The sequence below is a fragment of the Lacerta agilis genome, chromosome 1, assembly GCF_009819535.1.
Source record: "Lacerta agilis isolate rLacAgi1 chromosome 1, rLacAgi1.pri, whole genome shotgun sequence".
In the NCBI taxonomy this organism is placed as follows: Eukaryota; Metazoa; Chordata; class Lepidosauria; order Squamata; family Lacertidae; genus Lacerta; species Lacerta agilis.
Genome location: NC_046312.1, coordinates 93713532 through 93735007, shown reverse-complemented (window position 1 = coordinate 93735007; position 21476 = coordinate 93713532). Strand labels below are relative to the sequence as shown.

General features: G+C 39.7%; 1 protein-coding gene across 1 annotated transcript in view; it reads left to right on the top strand.

The window, feature by feature from the left end:
• Nucleotides 1-21476, top strand: part of NCKAP5 (NCK associated protein 5) — a 546232-nt gene that overhangs the window by 442555 nt on the left and 82201 nt on the right. Inside the window, exons 11-15 of the mRNA XM_033163803.1 lie at nt 2135-2239; nt 7236-7427; nt 9032-12798; nt 14467-14644; nt 18169-18247. Of these exons, the coding sequence (XP_033019694.1) occupies nt 2135-2239; nt 7236-7427; nt 9032-12798; nt 14467-14644; nt 18169-18247 (4321 nt within the window). The remainder of the gene's footprint in view (nt 1-2134; nt 2240-7235; nt 7428-9031; nt 12799-14466; nt 14645-18168; nt 18248-21476) is intronic.

Sequence of the window (21476 nt, the reverse complement as noted above, 5' to 3'; positions counted from 1 at the left end):
TGTGAAATAAGCCCCCAATTAATATCTAGTGGTATTTAAGTCTTTAATTGGCCTTGAACTGAAGCCAGTTAGGGATGACCAATGTAGAATATGAACTAAAGGACTGCATATTTAGAAAGATTTCCTCTAGCAGGGGTGAAAGGGTGAGTGAACAATATAGCTGACGGTTGTATTTATAATTATTTTATCTGCTTTACTTAGGAACAGTGGTTATGCAACATTAAAAAAACCACCGGCCTCTCTATAGCCTCTCCAGATTGCACTCCTGTTAGTACTTCTGATGCCTTTGTAGAGAAAACTCTTCAAGTTTTCCTAGAAATGTATTTGTAGTCCTTGTCCCTCTTCAAGCAGAGGCACTGATATATGAGCCATAAAGGCTGTGCTCAGTGAGGGTCCTCACACATAGCAGTGGTGGGTGATTTGAAGAAGAGTGAGTGTTTCTGCCAATAGATCTAAACTGGTCACTCACTAACAGCTTGTCACTATGCAAGGAAATAGTTTTAGTGGAACATGTGCTTGATAGTTCCACTGCACTGTGGATTGTTTTCTTCTTGGAATTTGGACAAAATGCTTAACACAATGTCTCTGGAAACTGTACAGTATCTGTAAGCAATTTGTACATTCTGTGATTCCATTGCAATGCAGGATAAACAACAGAAAGCAATAATGCGAGGGAATATGAGCTTTCCCCCAAAAAACTCAATAATCCTTTCCAAGCAAGTGTGTCTAGAGTTACAACCTACATAGCAATTGTTTGTTGAATGTGTATCCCTTATTTCTTGTTGCTCAAGAAAGCTATAAACAATAGTTCTAGTGCAAAACAGCGTAACATTAGGCATGCTTGAATTTTGTCTTCTAAACTGAACTCACCTTATGTTCCAGACCCCCAGCCAAATGTGTAAAGTGGAATGTTGTATCCAAATTTAGATTGCTCTGTGCATTTCTGAATAAAATAAAAGTTTTTAAAAAACTCTAAAAGAAAAGCAAGGCAAGTGAACATCATTAAAAACAACCAGTTAAACCCAATTTTAACATTTTTTACAAGTCAGCTTATTAACCAAAGGCCTGTACAAATAAAAAAAATATTTTTGCCTGCTGGTCGAAGATCACCAGAGTCTAGGCTAGCCCAGCCTCTCCAGGGATTAGATGGTGGGACTCACCCCTTCACCCTTTTGTAGTTACTAGCAGAAGCAAAATAAATGGTGTAACTGGAGCACAGTACTCAAATTTGTTTGTTTTGCTTTTTTATGGGCTGTGCAATTCAGTAATTCTTCATGTAGAATTTGATGTGGAATTTTTAATTTTTGTTAAATATAGAGTTCACACAGCCCTGACTATATGACTGGCAAGATAATATATATTACCAGGTTTGGAATCTTTTGAAGTTATCCAGCAAGGAGCCATGTTTACATAAATTGCAAAACTTATTGTATTTGCAATTAAAACAGACCAGGCTTAGCACTGACATAAAAACCTTAGTAATTAGTATACAGATTAATATGGGGAAATAACACCAGTTTAGCACTCCTTCCAAGCAAAACTGAAAGAATTGAGTATGTAATCGAACAGCATGTGAATTTTAATGCACAAAATCCTTTGAGTCCCTACCTCCCCGATGCAATTATTTTCTATTCACATTAATTGTTCCTAACAGATGACATTAATGACTTTGAGTTTAAATGTGTGCAAGGGAGGGCTTTGCAAGATCAATGTTGTTTGAAGTAGAGTCACTTTTATAATCATTTACCCGAGCTATAGCAACTGCTAAATAAAATAAAGTTAACCTGTTGATTGCTTAGTAAATGTTTAATATAATGCCTTATTATATTAGGCATCAGTGGTTATAGATAAATGCATTTTATTCCTATGAATGCATCATCGTTATGTACAAAGCTGTGATAAGTGATCAAACATTGTAAGCTAAAAATGCCCTTACTTGTTTGTGCATTACCAACTCCACTTTATACTGTTAAGTTCTGGACTCAATGTACAGAGAAATTAGGACAAAGCTCTTTTACCTTAGGGTCTGTTTTCCCCTGGAATTTAACTGCAGCGCTTGGAATTTTCAAAATCGCTGATCTTCTGCATGCTTGTCAAATGGTTATGCTTTGGTCATTCTGTTATTTTCCCCCAGAAGCTTCATTCGCGCATCTTAGATCTGTCGTCTGGGGATTTCCTTTTAGAGGTAGAGAAGAACAGAAGTTTGATACCGCTGCAAAGTGCTGATGTTCAGGTTCATGTGAGTTTTCTTGAATTTGATTTCTTCATTTAGCACATTCTTATCTCTCCATGAAGTATGATTTAATGGAGGGGAGAGAGAGCAGGAACAAATAACACTCATCCTTGAACCTAAAACAGAGTGGAAGTAGAGATAACAACGTTTTCTTCTCTTCTCTGAAGTCCACTATAATTTCCCAGGCTATATAGGAAATAAAAAAGTGCCCTCTTTGCAAAAAGGCATAAATCTTGGCAGTGTCCCCAAGATACCTTTTTGGGGTATTGATTACATCTCAAAGTTTCTGAGAAATGGTCAAGGAGCTTTTTATTAAAGCCGGTGCACTGTATCATTCATCCTTGTTTTATGATATATTATGTATGAACTGTTAAAAATTCATGGGCTCTGGGGGAAAAACCCCACCTTTTCAGATGGGCTTAGTTTTTGTGCTTATTTGGCAAAACTTTAACTAGTATGCCTTTCATTTTCATTGAAAAAGAAAAATGTAACTCAAAAAACAAAAGTTGCATATAGGCAGAATTAAAGCAAATGAGAATGGAAGCATTCATTTTATGTTTAAATATAAAAATTCAACAAAAATGCAATTTGCTGAAGTATGATAAAGTATCTCTAAGTGGGGTGGGGTGGGGAGAGAAGCAATTGTTCCAAAAGTTCAGAAAGATGTTAATGACCTACCGTACAATATGTAATTTAGTCTTCAGGTTAGATTATTCTAACTACCCAGTTTCATCTTGGCAATAGCTTGATTTAGACAATTGTCTTTTATTCCTACTAACAATTATATGTTTAAAATATAATCCTGCACCAGCTTTTGTACTCTGATTTTATTAAAGTTGATGGTTTAAAACCCATGATTAGGGGGGGGGGGTTGCAGTCATGAAAAGGAAATTAATAAACCAATGAACAAGTTAAATATATGTAATTAATGCCCCACAAGGGTGATCTTTGAAATCTTTTAAAGGAAATCTAAGAAAATGATTAGGGTGCTGTTAGGAGGAAAATTCAGCCTCCGTTAAAAAAAAAAAAAGCTGCTGCCATTTTAAATCTGCAATTTAAGAAGACATCCACTGTTGCATGGAATATTGTTCCAATGTTCCTGACTTGTCTTTAATGTTTGTATATTATATTATCTTGCTTATTCTTTTTCTTTCTTTTTCTGAGATAAGAAAAGCTAGGTGTTGTTTTGTATCCCATCTGTTATATATCTATTCTATGTCTATGGAAAGGATGGAAATATCCTTTCTACCAGAAGACTCTGGGGGAGGTCATAAAGAGAGGTTTTGATCCAGTATTCATCTTCTCTAAACAATGCATGCTGCATGCATAGATGCATTTCATGCATGCACATCGAGACCTCAATTTATAAATAAGAATTATCTGTTACAATAATCCTTTCCATTTTTATCCACAAGCAAATACTTCTGTGTTCTATGGGTCTTTTTCTCACACAAATGTGGATAGGATTTCAGCCCAGCTTCTCCCATAATTGAGTGAAGAAATATTCTCTTGTTGATAGTTTGCATGACATTGGAGACCTTGGCAGATTGGACTGGACTCTACATAACTTCTGTCTTCATATCCTGCTCACTATCCCTGCAGCTCACCCTAGCCCATCAATTTGCTCTGCTGTTTCCCCTACACTTTTAGTAGTTAAAGGTAAAGGTAAAGGACCCCTGACAGTTAAGTCCAGTCGCGAATGACTCTGGGGTTGCAGCGCTCATCTCACTTTATTGGCTGAGGAAGCCGACATTTGTCTGCAGACAGTTTTTCCGGGTCATGTGGCCAGCATGACTAAGCCGCTTCTGGCAAAACCAGAGCAGCACACAGAAATGCTGTTTACCTTCCCGCCGGAGCGGTACCTATTTATCTAGTTGCACTTTGACGTACTTTCGAACTGCTAGGTTTGCAGGAGCTGGGACCGAGCAATGGGAGCTCACCCCGCGCAGGGATTCGAACCGCCAACCTTCCGATCGGCAAGCCCTGGGCTCAGTGGTATAGACCACAGCACCACACGCGTCCCCTTACTTTTAATAGTTACATGACAATTATTATTAAATTTAATACCTACCCTTCACCAGAAGGTCCTAGATAGAAGAAGGAATGTCATGCAAGCTGTACCTGCTGAAATTCTCTCATTTACTTAATCATTAATTATGCAGGGGTCTTGTCCTCTTTTGTATCTGGCCACCAAACCTGCATTGCTGCAAATCCATTCCAAAACATCCTAAACTCAATACAAGACATACCGATGCAAGTCATACAATACAGTACACAGTCTATTCAGAGCTCAGTAGGTGATTATTCTCAGCAGAGCGTTTGGGTGTCTGAGTAGGGAGTATGTAAAACATTCGCTATCTTAAAGCACCATCCTATGCATGTCTACTTAGAGGAAAATCCCCTTGATTTCAGTGAGACTTATTCCCATGAAAGTGTGTAGCATTACAGTCTCATTCCAAATGTGCACAATCTGGGGAAGGTGTCGAGGTCAGTAGCATTGATCAGGCTGCTCATTGTGAAAATGTGCAAGCTGGAATAACTTTTGACATTAGCAACAAAAAACAAAAAATGTTGCTCAGCAGGGATCAATGCTTCCCAAAGCGCTTCCAGGTGTGTGAGCATTTTGGCTTCTCCAAGGCTTTGGTTGAGTCCACTCCAATTTGTCACTGAGGTGTTAAACTTATGTTAGGACTATGGCACATCCCACTGCAGTTAGGGCTCAAAGGTTGGATGTTCCACTGAAGCAGATACGTGCCTTCAAACATAAAGTCAGGGGGAAAGGTTTGATCTAACCTCTTCCCTGATACCTAGTTTTTCATATTTAGAAAAAAAAAATTATGGAAAAGCATTCAGCCATGTGATGACATCTCTGATTTAAAGTCTGAAGTGCTATAATCCAGAAATACTGCTTGTGGGAACTGGGCTCATTACTTATAAATTCCTAACTCAACCTGTATTTTTGTGGTTTGCCAAGATGTGGTCAGTTGTGATCTCAGAATGAGCTCAGAATGAATGTTGGAGCATTCAGATGCCACCCTTAGAAAGCCCATCTCGGACCTCGTAGTCTGTGATGGTTATTGACTGGTTGATTGCTAATATGCCATTTCTTCAGAATGTGATTGAAGAGGCTGTGGCAGAGCAACTGCAGACATTCTTGAATGACACTGGTTATCTAGATCCATTACGGTCAAGTTTAGAACTGGTTTTGAGACTGAATTTGCCTTGGCCACAGTGATCAGGAGATGGACAAAGGAAAAGCTTTTGATACCATTGACCATAGTGTTCTCCTACACCAGTTCTGTGGGATGACTGTCAGGCACAGTTTGTGGTGGTTCTGATCCTTTCTGCAGGTTTGGCTCCAGAGAGTAGCATTGGGGAAATGTTCCTCAGCCCCTTGGCATCTATGTTATGGGATGCTGCAGGGCACTATTTTGTCCTCAGTGCTTTTTATCATCTATATGAAGCCATTAAGAATGTCATCAGAGAATCTGGAGCATGCTGATAACACACAGCTTTATTTCTCCATAACATCTGAATCAGGAGTAGTTGTGCAGGCTCTAGACCATTGTCTGGCTACAGTGGTGAGCTAAATGAGCATCAATAAACTGACTTTAAACCCTTGATAAGACAGAGGCTGAACATTGTAGTCATTAGGTCGTGTCACTGTCATCACCCATGCATATTTCCTCCATTGCTCAATAGGTATGGAACGGAGAAGCCGATTGCATGCAAAACCTACAATCCTGAGGACTTCATGTCCAACATTTTCCCACAGTTGCCTATGAAGACTGAAATTCATGTTTACACACAAGGCACCTTGACTATTTTTGTCGATTACAAACCTGAGTGATTTTTCAGGATTGTGAGCATTCACCCCATCAACTCAGAATGGCACCTCTAAGGGAAGGGAAAGGAAAACATTTTAATGAAGAAGGGAATTCTAATTGTGCAGAAGATCCATTTGGGACTCTGGATTAGGTTGTTTGTGTCTACTCTTAATGGGATAGAGAAGTATAAGCATCCACCTCCACGGCTTTCAGTTCTTGTTGTTGAGAAAAACTGGTTTTGAGATTAATGCAATTTGTTGCAAAATGTCAAGGAAATGTAGTCTTGTTGTTATTGATAAGTTATGCAATGCCTCTGCATAAGTTGAAAGAATTTCATAGCCGCATATTCATGAAGATTCTGAACTTTCAATAATATTTTGCCATATTAGGAAGCAGAAGATTTGCCTGGAAAGAAATTAAATGCTTCCACAAACTCCAGCAAAGGTTTAATGTTTTTACTAAAGCACCACTCTCTTTCTTCATTATTCTCTTCCTTGAAGCTGGTATTTAGTCACAGCAGCTGAGATTGCATTTGGAGAGGGCCGATAACTACACAAGTACTAAAGGCAGCCATAAAGTGTCAATAAATAGCATAAGCAGGAGGCTTCAGCTGTCGGGCGGTGACATAAAGATGGATTGTCCTGCATCAGAGACTTTCTTAGACAAAGCTTTGAACTAGATAGGAAACCAAAATTAGACTGTAATGGAGAGATTCCATTCTCCGTGGACATTCTGGTTGGGACACTAAATTAATTTACCTTGTCCACTTTGTAGGGCCTCATCTGTTACGTTGTGGGGATATAATGCACTTGTCAAGATGTTCTTGTACTGGCTTAACTTTGTTTCCAGTATCTTTCTGGAGCACATTGCTAATAAACACAGCATATTTCAAACAGACTGTCATTGAAAGGCCAGCTTGAATACTAGGATGTGCATGTATTTTAATTAATAAATAATAATAATAATAATAATAATAATAAACTGGCAAGTTTCTAGATATTTTAATCTCATAATAGGAAAGATATATGAGCACTGTGGTTTTAATATTCATTCAATAATTATTTATATCAGCATGAACAGCAAAAGTGGGCTTCTGTTTTGTTTTCTTATATGAACATGGTATGGAATTTTTTAACCCATAAAACAAAGTAACCTCTCTCTTTTTCTTGTTTTAGGAATGTCAGCAGAATATCAGATCTGGAGTACCTGCCTTGAAGTGCCAGAGCCAGTTAAATATGACAGGGCCTCACCGAGTTTATCCTCGAAGCAGCTGCAGCAGCAGTGAGCTCTCTCTGTCAAGTGCCTGCAGTGAATATTCCAGTGGCTCCTCCTATACGTGGAATGATGGGAAGGCATGCAGTAAAAGGGTAATGAAATAGGTTTCTTTCTGTCATTAACACATTCATTTATTGCCATTGTCATCATCAAGTTTATTTATGTGACACTTTTCCAAATAACAGTTCAAAGCAGCTCACAACATCAGTAAAACTATCAAAAACACACTTCATAAATATATATTTACATTCACAGTTGCAAATTAACAAAATATGATGCAAGCTTCCAATAGGCATCTGTGTGACCATTGTTGTAACAGGGTGCTAGGCAAGATGGGTCTTTGATCCGATCCTGCAAACCTTTATGCTATTTTGTTCTTATTTTGTTGTTGGCATCAGTCTGTCTCGAGAGGCAATGGAGTGCACCTCTGGGGATGAAGTTGAACCACTGCATCAGCAGCACCAAATTGACCTCCTTGGGGCACAAGCCTGGGCAGTGTGTAGGGAGGTCTTGGGCTGCCCAGACAACAAGACCCCCCTCTCAGCCTTTCTGATGTGATCCAGAGGGAAGCAGAGCAATACGTTTGGCACGAGCTTAGCTGCAGGAGTTGCCAGAAGGAGGAGTACAAGGTGTCATCCAACCATCTTAGGGACTCCACTCCAGACTTGCGTAGGGTTTACTCCTTTGCCTTTTCTTCTTCCGAATCTATCCCACAAACAGCAGAGGTTTAGGATCAGAGATTTCCTTCTTGATGGGCTATCTTTCCAAGTTAACTGAGCCCTCTCACTTCCCTCTACAGTATGTGCAGAAACCACTTTCTTGACCATTGGGCCCACTATTGGTCTTGTTCGCTCAATCCACCAGACATGCCTTTACATGCAGGGGAAGTCCCTAACTCACTGAGGGTTTGAGACCCATTTGCTACCCTCACCTGGTTTAGCTGGCCAATCTAAGCAATTTCCCGGGGTGTGGCCACTGTTGCATGCAGACAGCTTCTAGGAGTTACAGGTGAGAGCTGAGTACATGGTGGGGACCAAAGGTGGAGGTACTACCCCATAAAGAGCACAGTGTGTCCCCCACCAGAGGTACTGCCCCTCTCATTAACACTCCCCACACCTGTTCTTATTAGTATTTACTGAAACATATGAAATACACTGTAGGCACCTCCAGCAACAGAAGCAATCTTTTAGCTAGAGTCTACATTCCTGGGCCTCATGGAAATGGGCCAGATGGAGGAGCGCAGGATGAGTTTAGAAGGTTATAATATTTTAAGATATTTGTATGTGATGCCACATAATTCGAACACGAAATTGATGAGAGCAACAAGGGAAGCCAACACAGGGCTCTCCAGATGTTGTTGGACTACCAACTCTCTTCAGCCCCAACCAGCATTACCAATGGTTTTGGCTGATGGAAGATGTAGTCCAACAACATCTGGAGGATCGCAAACCTTGATCCCTTGTATGCCAGGTCCTCTTTTTAATTATAGCATTGTAACAGAACTGTCTGTAGAAAAAAAAATACTATACAAACCATAGGCCTTCTCAAGCTCCACAATGTGGCCATTTTTACATGGTTATACAATGGACAACCATAGCAATGAGAGAGGTGTCACTAGCTCAACATTGTCCTTTTTTCTTAGTAATGTTTGTTAATTTCTGTGGTAATAACTCTCTCTTACTTCTTTCAAAATCAGTCATCAGTGAACTGGGATAAAAGAATAAGCATTGGTTCTTCGCTCCCCAGCAACCTTTCCAGTCCTGCTGATGATCTACCTCCAACTCGTATCAAGGAAAACCACATTTTGGAAGGGCTAAAGAAGTTACAGAAACGAAAAATATTACTTGAACCGCCTTCTTCTGTTATATCCAAATGGGGATACAAAGATTGCATGAACTCTAATGAAGGAATCTACTCCCCTGGCATTAAGTGCAGCAGTCATAAAGAAGAGGTACATTGCACACCAGAGGAAATGGGGGCCATTTGCATTGAGCACCAGAAAAACTTTGTGTATGATTCAGATTCACATGAGGATGCGGATGATGAGTCTTCATCTTTAGCATTGCTGTATGAAGTACCGAGCAAAGACTGTAGGCACTATTGTAATAAATTAACTCACAGCGTTTCTGACAGCCTATTTGGTTGGGAGCCTGATAGAAAGCACTTGCCAGAAAGAGGTTCTTATTTTAATTCAAAAGAGAGGCCTGAAAAACTGACTAGTTTTGTCAATGAATTTCAGTCAAAAGGAAAATCTTGCACAAATGTGAAGCTGCCCGTGTTGCAAATAGATAAAAGTCTTGCTAGCATAAGCTGGAGAGACCTTAATTTACACCTTTCAGATACTGATGACAATGAAATCCTGGACGAATTACATATAGAAAGCAGTGATGAAAAAAGCCCATCAGATTTGTCATTAACTCCTTTTGTTGACAAGCACACAGAGAATTCTGATGTGCGTGTAAAGAAGGAAAATTGCCAGCATGTATCTTCTGAAAAAGAAGCAAGTCAGGTACTCACTCACTCAGGCATTAGGCCAAAGGCATGTAATTTCATTAAGCAACAAAAAGTTATAAAGAAGACTTCTTCAGAAGAATGCATTACTGTTATATTTGATGCTGAAGATGGCAAACCTATTGAATTCAGTTCACATCAATCTGGAGTTGTCACTGTAACTAGAAATGAAATTTCAATCAACCACTCATGTACTAGGCCCAATGCAGAATACACTGAATGTTTACCTCAGGGAATAGTTAATTTCCAAAAAGCAATGGAAGCTAAAAACTACAGCATTTTGCAAGCACCTGATAATGAAATTGAGAGAAAGACTCTCCCAAATAACTTAGAGAACGAGCATGCAGTTGACCCTACTACATGCAACAGTCAGTCTCCTTTACTCCCTAAAAGACCCATGTTTCACAACATCCCACAGCAAAAGCTAATGAAGCCAGTTTGCAGTATTTCTTCCAAACCTAGGTCTCCATCTTGTATGCAGGCAGGTAGTAACCAAAACCAAAAACTGACGAAAATTCCGAGCAGAGATAAGTTCTCACCACAAAAAATAAACATCACGGTGAATGAATATTCCACTAGCACCTCTTCACACTGTCCTATGACACTGGAGAAATCTGTAAAATGTTCAAGGTTCAAAAAAGTGCAGAGTCCCACTAAGAATGCTGATTCAAAAGTAGATTTGCTTATTTCAAAGGCGCACCCTCTGCAAAATTCTAAAATGCTTGACAGAACAGATTGGCCCAAGAATCAGGTCCCAGAATCAACTTCATTGCCTCAACATCTTATAGAGTCAATTGACTGTGAAGAACCACCAACTAGAGATATCCATTGTGATTTGCCTGAAGCAGAAGCCAGATCTCCATCACCACCACCTCCTCCAGGCAGGTCAACTTCACTATTGATAAGACCAAACTATGAACATTCACCACCTGTACCCAATAAGCCAGGAGCAAGTATTCCCAGTGAGACAGTAAAAAGTCCAGTCATGTCACCACTGAAAACAGCCTCAGTGTCCATTTTTCATAATGTGCACAGAATGCCAACTAACAAGCTCCCTTCAACACCTAAAGTCAAATTAAATCACTTTAATGAGAAAGGAGAGATGTTTACACAAAGCAAATGCATATCAGAGCAACCCTCCGCAATGTGCCAAGTCATTCCCAAAGTGTTTACAAAGAAAGTTCCTCCTAAAACCTCAAACCAATCAGTATCCTGCAATAATATAGAACGTAATTCCAAGGATGTGTCCCCAGACTGCACGTCACAAGATACAGATCTAATGCAAAATGGACTACTGCCTAAGGACACTGAAGTACCTCAGAAACATAAATTTCCAAACAGGTTCTCCACATCACCAGATTTTCAGCCAGCAATCATTGGGAAACCTTTTCTGCCTCAGATTAATCACTCCCCATTATCACTGTTGTCTCAGGGAAGTGATGTTGGAAATATACCAGAAAAGAGTCTGAAACCACATCTGCCTGTAGGACTTAAATTACTCATAAAATCTCCTCAGCTCTTCAGAAAGAGTTCCACTATACCAGGGAAGCAGGAAAAAGACAATATGAATGCAGCCTCCAAAAGCTGTGTGAATTCATGCAAACGGAGGCAGGGTGAATCTTTAGCTCAAACCACCATAGACGTAGCTGACACTGAATTAAGGAGTGCTGAGAATGGAATAAAAGAAAATTTTGCTGGGGATCTTGGTATGAATCCAGCTTCCTCTGTTTCACCTGAGACTTGCTGCTTAATAGAACGAGGAGATGGGTTGGAAAACAGGTTAGTTAAGAGATCCATTTCTTCTAGTAGTAAGGCATACTTGAAGCCTGCTCTTGGTATGAATGGAGCAAAGGCCCGAAGTCAGAGTTTCAGCATTCACACAGGGGAAAAGTCACCTATACCTTCCACAGAAGGGTTAGGAAAAGTTCGGACCCAGATCATAACAAACACATCTGAAAGAGGGAATTCTTTAACGAGGCAGAACTCAGCTGTGGAAGGATTACAAATCAGAGCTGTTCCTGGTTCAGTAGTGATGTCAGATACGGTTTCAAACACGACAAAGGTTTCAGAAACTTCTTATTCTAGACAGGGTTCTTCTGCAAGCATCAGTAGTGCCAGCAGTCAAGTTGGTAGCCCAAGCAAACTGCCATTCCATATGTCTCCGAAGGGGGATTTATTCTACAGCATTTCAGAAACTGAGGACAACAAATCACCATCTCAGAGAGATGCCCAAAGTAAATCTTTCCATGATGAAAAAGCCATCGAAATTTCCAAACATCAACCAGTAAGCAAAAAAAGTGTTACACAAGCAGAAATGGCATTGGAGTCATCAACTAGTATTTCATCAGAACAAATTTTGCCACTTCAGAAAAATCTGGACAGCACACAATCTCCTCATAAACACGAAGCAGGCAAGGTAGTATTACAAGAAGCCTGCATAAAGGCATCTGAAGCCTCGGAGAAGGTTTCAGCTTCATGTGTTTTACAGCCCACGATAGAAGAAAAAGTCATGTTGTGCATCCAGGAAAATATGCAGAAGGAACAAGGGCAGAGCAAATGCCCCACCACTGAGACTAAACAAAAGAGTGGGGGGCCTTCTATTGCTAGCTGGTTTGGTTTTCGAAAGAGTAAGCTCCCAGCCTTGAGTGGTAGAAAAGCTGATGTTTCTAAAGTAAAAATAGAAAAGAAAGAGCCAAAGGGTTTAGCTTTTGGAAGCAAGCAAACAAAATCGGAAAAAAGAAAAGACAAAAAGAAGACTGAACAGCACTGTGAAGCAGAAAACGAGATAAATAAGAAAACTCTGAATTGTGGTATTTTAGACAGTGTTCCGAAAGCGAAAAAAATGACAAAAGCCACACACAATAACCTCAGCCAAACTGGGTGCGAACAAAAGAACAGCTCTGCCACCACACACTCAGGAAAAGACAGCTTTATGAAAGAGCTTTTACACAGGTAAGGTTTTTGGAAATGTAGATTGAGATAAAGATATTGTAAAGGCATGTAGATTTCATTTCATTCAAACTCCCATCTTAGTTTCTTTAGTAGGAAAGCACAAAGAACACACTTTACTATGCCACGATCAAGCATGCCCTCGCAATATGTACAATGTGGCTGTTTTCTCTTTCCAAACAGGATCCCTTTTCACACCTTTTACTATGGCACATCACAAGCTGCTGTATAAAATCCTGCTGACATTAAAAAGCAACTTGCAAGGAGCGCCCAGTAGCTGGAAGCACCTTGCAATGAGCATGCAAGCTGTTCATCCCAAAAAACACAACCCCACAAACTTTCCACAAATTGACTCTTGCTTGTCTCTTGATTCCAGCTGTAGATGAGGAGCACTGTAACACCCTATATTGTGCATCTGCACAGCCTTCTCCATGCATCTGCATCTGCACAGCCTTCTCCATGTTTTGCCAATCTCAGGGATTTGACTGGTGATGACACAAGGGAGAGCTTCCTTTCTGATAGCACTTGGGATATGAAGCTCCTTCCTTGGTGAGATTAGCTCAGCTCTCACTTTAGCAGCTCCCACTTTTATACCACCTCAATGCTACCACCCACCCCCACAGGATTTCAGCAGACCAATGGTTTGTTTAATTTGTCACTTTTCTCGTGGTTTCTTCTTCTTCTTCTTCTTCTTCTTCTTCTTCTTCTTCTTCTTCTTCTTCTTCTTCTTCTTTTATTGTTGTTGTTGTTGTTGTTGTTGTTGTTGTTGTTAGTACACTTTGTTGATTATTATTTGCTTTTTAGTTGTTCTGTCTGATTGTTTTTCATTGCAGCTACTTGGGCTGACTCCCGTGAGGTAGAAAATTCGGATATAGAACATAAAATGAATAAATCATTTCAAGATTCTGAAAGATTTTTTTTCACATTCCTTTTGTGAAAAAGTGGGCAATATTAGGATGTCAGAGAGTAGGATGTCAAGAAGCCTAGACTTTTCCTTGGCATACTATTTTTATAGCGAGAGCTTTTAAAAAACATATGGCCATGCATTCAGAATTGAAACCCCTCTACTACCACCTGCCTCCTAGAATAGCATAGCCCAGTAAAAACTACACCACATGGCTGCTCCGATCATTTGTATCTGCTCTTTGTTAACCAGGTCAGTGGGCTCTGAAATTAAAGAATAGAAAGACTTATAAAAGCTAATACAAATATTAAGCCATAGAAGGTTTTTTTTCCCTAGGAAAAAAACCTGTAGGCATAGCAGTATGGAAGGAAATGCATTGCCTGGTTTTGTTTTGTTTTTAGGGTCTTCTAAAATTTGCTATTCTAATTGTTAGTAAATACATACAGCAACCAACCAGAATTAAGTACATTTATGGCCTCCTTAGACCACAAAGACATTCGGCAATAATGGTTCAGTGTGTTTTCCAATTTGCCTCCCAGTCATAGAAAATTTAAAATAAATCATTATATGTTGAAAGACTAAATTGATATAGTACCTGAAATTGCAAGTGACAGATTTGATCAAGGCTAGTTAGAAACATTTATCACTCACAGGTCTACGGGGAGAAAGATGCAGGGAGGTTACGTTAAACATTAAAGGAATGGTGAAAGTAGAGTGATTGAAGAAGGGCAATGTAATTTATCAGAGGAATCACTTTCCACCTACAGAGTTGATAAGAAAGCAGCCCAGCCGACAGAAAGTGGATCACATAATGTTTCCTACAGGAACGTGTCGAAGGGTGGCTCCCAGGGCTCTTCTCTTCCCAACAACTCTGTCGGCACTCAAGGAAACCAGAAGAAAACCAGCAAAACAAAGGCTGATATGGAAATACCAAATGATGCAGTGGTACGTAACAAGACCCTGCTGTCCTTAAATTTTACTTTTTTTCTATACTGTTACTGCTCCAACACAGGGTAGAAATATGCTTGTCATTGCTGGGGAACGATGGATTAATGTCAGCATCTGATGGCCTGATTAGGGAATCCGATTATACTAATGCCCATAGCTGTCATTTGATGGAAACATATTCAGCTTTTTTATGGCAATTTGCACTTGGTTACCTATACTTTCAAGCCCACTTCAAGGTCCTAGTTTTCACCTTTTCAGTTGTTCCATGGCTTGAGACCCACGTGTCCCCAGACATTCCTTATGGATATATCAACTACCCTGCTGGTTGTTCCCTGAAAACTAAGCCTTGCTTCATATCTTTCACTCTGTGATATAATGCCTTCCATACCTAGAAGTAGGGTTTTTATAGTAGTGGCCTATTCTTGGAGCAAACAGGACCTGGAGATGCCAGGGTTGGAACTAACACCTCCCACATGCAAAACAAGTGCTCTGCCATTGATCTGCAGCCTTTCTTCTACCACCACACTGCCCTGCACACCAGGACCCCAATCTGAATCAGGTCCCCAGCACTGGCAATTTGTGGGGAAACTTTGTGCTGGATGTCACATCTGGGTTGGCCCTAAGATCACCATTGAACAGTTGTTTCTTTTAAGCTTTTTCTGTTGTTGCTCTGAAAAAAAGGGAAATGTGAGTGATTAACATCCTGTGCATGCTACTGCGATCTACGAGGAAGCTTGAATTGTGAAGTAATTACATATTTCTCAGGGATATATGCTAAAGGTAAAACACTTTTTCAAAGCCCTTCATGATGGGAATTGAAAAATCTATTAGCTCAGTATTGATGTTTAGGGTGCTTAAGGTTAAAAGTATCAGTGGCTTGCTCTCAACTTCAGGCAAATGTCTGCAAGCATTTGTGCTTCCATGTAAAGCAAGCTTTAACTAGAAGATATACAAGGTCATTTGTTAAAAACATCTCAGAACCTGCATTCTGAATCCATATGCTTTGGGAAACCTTTTCTATCTCCCCTCCCCCTCTCCCCCTTTCCCCTCTCCCCCTTTCTGTAGCATGTAGCTTCTATAGTATCATCTTTTCTTTGAAAATGTAGATGTCCCCTGCATTATAAAACCACAAATTATAAGCATATCTAAGTCTGCCCTTGTAATGTCACTGAAAGGAATGAGAGAGAATGAAAGTCTGGAAATGTGCAATATGCAGGAAATTCAATCCAACTGATCTAGAACTTTGATAGCAAAGCAGAGCCCCTTATCACAGCCACTCAATTTAACTATGCCCCATTTAATATGGTGCTGACAGCTTAGGGTATATCTTCACTGTACAGAAGTATTTTTTTTTAAGCATGCTGCTTTTACAATTTCTTTTTTAACTTCCTTATTATTGTCTAATGGCACAGTAATTTGCAGAAGTTTTTGTTTCATTTTGTGAAGTCTTTGCAAATGTAACAATAATAGCCATTTAGGACTTTAAGTATATCTTCAAGAAACACACTTCATTTTATCGGGCAAGTACAAAGATTGTTCTGAATCTACATAAATAATGAAGAAATGTTAATTTTTTTCTCTTTAACTTCTAAGGACAAATTAGTCATGCTGCAAAGGCATTACCTTTTCCTTCTCCAGACTGCACTTTGTTAAGCTGAAAATCAAAGTGTTATTAGGACATTGTTTTTGAAGATTGGATTATATTATATGCTACATCTTTGTGGGTTTCTCAATACTCAATTTTATTCTATAAACGAAATAACTTGCATTACAATGTTGAAGCCATTTGGGTTGAAAGAAAAATGAATGCCTATAATCTGTGTATTGGAATCTGTTGTGTTTTTTTTAAATAATGACAGAATTGTGGGGAATTTCATTTTGTCCTCTAAACTTGGTACTGCTCAATCTCATTTAAAATGCGTATATTATTTCTTGGTCTTCATGTCCTTTTCTCCCTTTACTGGCTTCTCACTTTGAATCACATTGCAGAGAATTCAGTAAAAAGAGATAGCTGTGATTGAAAACACTAGCATGTGGTAGCATTTCCCATTGTGCATTCTTTTTTCCCTAAAAAAGGAGGGGGGAATGCCTTTTTGAGAAAAACAGCACAAACCTTTTCAAAAGCCCTGAGCAGAGATGATTTCTTTTTCTTTTTACACTGTAACAATACAAGGTGCATTTAGAGATGAGGGTCAAACCAGTAACTAACACTTGCGAAAGTTGATAAAGAATGCATGTCTTAAATTTCATCTGAATGGAAAAATCAAATGTGCCTTTTACATTTAATGCTCCTCTAAAGTGGGTTTTCAAAAGTGTGTCTTTCATGTGCCATAGAATTAAGTCTTTTCTTTTTCAGCATGTTAATTAAAGGCTTAGGGTTCTATTATGCCATCACTTAAACACTTATCTCGGACTGTGGTTTCCTGGCGATTTTTATATACATTTTTAAGAAAAACATATTCCATTAGCATCGTTGGAACAGATCGTTTGCACAGGGTATGCAAAACAAGGACTTTGCTGGAAATCTTGCTCATTTGCTTACATAAATAGCCCCATTTTGAACCTAACCATCGAGTATTTTGTGAAAAACAGAAAAGATACTATGCTCCCCCAAACTAAAGCCAATGTGGTTTTAGTTTTTACATGCACAGCGCAGCCAAGGTGGAAAAGCACCCTGGGAAGTCAGGTGTGTGAGAGTAGAATATCAGACTGCCATAATGAAAGCATTCTTGCTTCACTTAGAACTGAGCCACATCATTGAAGCTAATATTGTACAATGGGAAGAGCACAATGGATTGCAGTGCTCATTCTTTCTTCCCATATTTTTGCCTTGGGTGTCAAAGTATTTTAAGTTGCCCATGCACCTTTAAACCACTGGTTGACAAAATAGTATCTAAGGCAGCAAACCAGTTATCATTGAAAGATAGTGTTGGTAGCGGAGTGGAGAAATGGGTTGGAGAGTTCTTAACCTTTTTTCTTTCAACAGCTTTCCAATTCAAAATCTGTTTCAGCCCAGGTGGTAGTGACAGTGGAGGTGGCAGTTCATTTTATTTATATAGATGTGGAAAAGATGCCAGAATTATGTGACTGCAGCACTGAATGAAGATACCATGTCACACATTGATTTTATTTCCTCAGTTCTTTAACATAAATTAATTAGATACAACATTTGAGGAGGAAGAAAAATACAGGATCATGAGAACTTAATGCATTTCTTTAATCTTATAAAAATAAATATTTTATCTTTTTGAGAAATTGTATCACACAAAGACTTAATTTTTCTTGCCAGTTGCATCGTATTGCTCTTGGCAAAGCATCTAGAAACAATTTAAACGTCATTCATAATAGGACACTGTGCAAGCTGTACTATGTGGGAGTTGCATTAAGGTGGATAGTAAAGGGTGATAGCAAAGATACTAAAAGTTAAACAGATTTGTTTTGAAATACACTGTTTTTGTTCTGTTAAAGGAGAGATATGTAAGCAGTTACAATTACTGTTTCCTCCCCCCCTTACAACACAGATCAAAGTGGTAACAGAAAACTTCCAAGAAGATGAAGAGAAAGCCATCGCTGACTCAACTTGTCAAAGCCACTTAATAGGTAACATCAACAAAAAAATTAAAATGTTGTAATATGTGGCTTAGATTCTCTTAGTGCAGTATGTAGTCTGTGCAATTGAACAGAGTTATTTAATCCCATTGAATCACACTAGACTAAAGGTAAAACTGGTTGAGTCTCTTCTCTATATATTTTAGCTATTTTAGCAGGCAGCACTAGGGGATCTGGCCAAAGATCTTACTCAGCCAGCAGCCTGTACTTGCAGTGGCTTACCAGATATCTGTGCGAATAGGAACAAGACACTTCTTCTTCAATGGATCAGTACAGAAATTAATGTAATCATATATTGGGAATTGGAAATATGCCATGAGCACAAATATTCTACCTCTACATGCTGGTTCCATCGTGCCTTTCCTTGTTTGCCTAAGTGTAAACTGTGGTTGGTTCTCATCAGAAATGCCTTTAAACCATAATCATCGACTTTTTTTTCTTTCTTTCAAATCATATTTCTTTTCAGTGAGAAATTTATTACCTTAATGCAGGTAGCTTTACCATCTGTGGAAATATTATGAACAGTCTTCTAAATAGCCATACTTCCTGGCTACACTGCCATCCTTCATCCTGATCTTTAGTGCTATGTTATTTGTGCATCATGGTAGCAGTACATTTTGAACATACCAGTTTACCAAGTTGGATGCTATATGCCAGCAATGGGAACCTCCAGCTCATGACGCTAATTAGTCTCTGCAGGCCTTCTCATTTGTCCTATCAGTTTATTTCAGCCAGACCACAGCTACCTGCCCTTCACCTGACATTGTATATAATGTCTGCTGGGGGTCAGGTAAAGTCACAGCTGGGCCAAAAGGGAATGTACAGGCACCGTCAATCAGCTGAATGTCAGGGCTTCAAAGCGCAGCCCAGGGCTTTCTGCAAGCACCGAGGGTCAGTTGGTGGTCGGGGCTTGAAAAGCGTGCTACACAGCCAAAACACTGACAATCATCTGAGATCAAGAGCTGCCTAGTGCTGATGAGGAGACTGGAGAAAATGGCTTGTATTCAAAGCTCTTCTTCCAATGCTCTGAATACAAGTTGCATTCTGAAGGGCTTCATAGGATTCAAGGATCAGCTGTTTTGAAGGCATGTTCCCAGCACCAATCAGGTGACTGGCAGGTGGGTGTTCTTGTCGCTTATCAAATTGGGCCACAGAGGATAGGGGAGATAAAGATCTGGCCTGCCAGCCAGATCCAGTTCTCCACCCTGGTTATGTACCCGCCAAGATGAATACTCAGTAGAGGAAAGGTTCATGGGAATATAAATTAGGATGTTGAATAGTATTGTCAGATGTAAGAACATGAAATGATTGCATTTACTATGCTGCTTATATATTTCTAATACATTACTATTTATAGAACTATTTAGCATGATTGACATCAAAAAATAAAATAATTTTTTTTATTTATTACATTTGTATACTACCCTTCATCATAGCTGTCAACTTTTCCCTTTTCTTGCGAGGAATCCTATTCGGAATAAGGGAATTTCCCTTAAAAAAAAGGGAAAAGTTGACAGCTATGCCCTTCATCTGAAGATCACAGGGCAGTTCACAACGTAAAAATAAAAGATGAGAACACAAAACACATAATAAAACAAAAGCAAAAAACCCAAAACCAATAACTATTAAACCAGTTATTAAACCATTTAAAGGGTCATAGAATGTTAATCAGCCAAAGGCTTAGTTTTTGCCTGGTGTCTAAAGATAGGTAATGAAGATGCCAGGCAAGCCTCCCTGGGGAGAGCATTCCACAAATGGTGAGCCACTGCAGAAAAGGCCCATTCCCTTGTTGCCACCCTCTGGACCTCTCACAGAGGAAGCACATAAAGAAGGCCTCAGGTGATGAATGCAGGGTGCAGGTTGGACCTGGAAACAAATTGGTTGCCAGTGCAGTCGGACCAGGATCGGTATAATATGCTCAACCATCTTACCCTGATGAGCAACCTGCTGAATTCTGCACCAGCTGAAGTTTCCAAACCATCTTCAGAGGCAGCCCTACATGTTATTGAAGTGTTGCAGTTATCTAACCTAGAGATTACCAGAGCATAGATGATTGAAAATAGGTTATTCCTGCCCCAATAGGGGCATAGCTGGGCCACCATCTGAAGCTAATGGAAGGCACTCCATGCCACTGAGGCCACTTGAGACTCAAGCATCAGCAAAGGATCCAGAAGTACTCCCAAGTTGTATACCCACTCCTTTAGATGGAGTATAACCCCATCAAGAGCAGGCATCCCCCCAGCCATCTGTTCTAGGAAATCACCAGCTAACAGTGCCTCTTTCTTATCTGGATTGAGCTTCAGTTTGTTGGCTCTCATCCAGTCCACTACTGAGGCAAGGCAATGGTCCAGCACTTCCACTGCCTCACCTGTAGATTTAAAGGAGAAGTAGAACTGTGTGTCACCAGCTTAATTTCTGACAATGTACTCCCAAACCTGCAGATAACCCCACTCAGTGGTTTCATAGAATCATAAAATCATAGAATTGTAGAGTTGGAAGGGATCCCAAGGCTCATCTAGTCCAACCCCCTGCAATGCAGGAATCTCAATTAAAGCATCCATGACAGATGGCCATCCAGCCTCTGCTTAAAAACCTCCAATGAAGGAGAGTCCACAGCCTCTCGAGGGAGACCATTCAATTGCCAATATTAAATAGCAAAGGGGATAAAATTGAGCTCTGAGGAACTCAACATTAAAGGCTCCATGGGGCTGAAAAGCACTCCCCAAGCATCACCATCTGAAAATGGCCATCCAAGTAGGAATGGAACCACCACCAACTCAGACATGTTATCCAGAAGGATACAATGGTCAATAATATCAAAAGCTGCTGAGAGGTTGGGGAGAATTAACAGGCATATTTTCCTTGTTTCTCCCATTCTTAGGATTCCTCTGTAAGTCTCTTTTTCTCAGTTCTTCATTGTTTCCTTCTTTATCAAGAGATGGCAGTGCAAATACATTCATGTACCACACTTCACATTTTAGGAGGCTGAGCGTTGGCATAAATGTAAACAAGAATGGTTGTGGAGAGGATCTGTGTCGTTTGCTCGTTTTCTCCTGCTTATACTCCATATGAAAACATCTGTGCTGCCAGCTCACAGCAATCTCTCTCTCAGTGCCAGGCTCCAGCTGATATGACTTTGTGTGCTTTGTTTCAAACTTCCTCCCAATCACAGAAGGTGTTTTGAAACTATAATTTAAAGATTATTAGGATAAATGGTTAC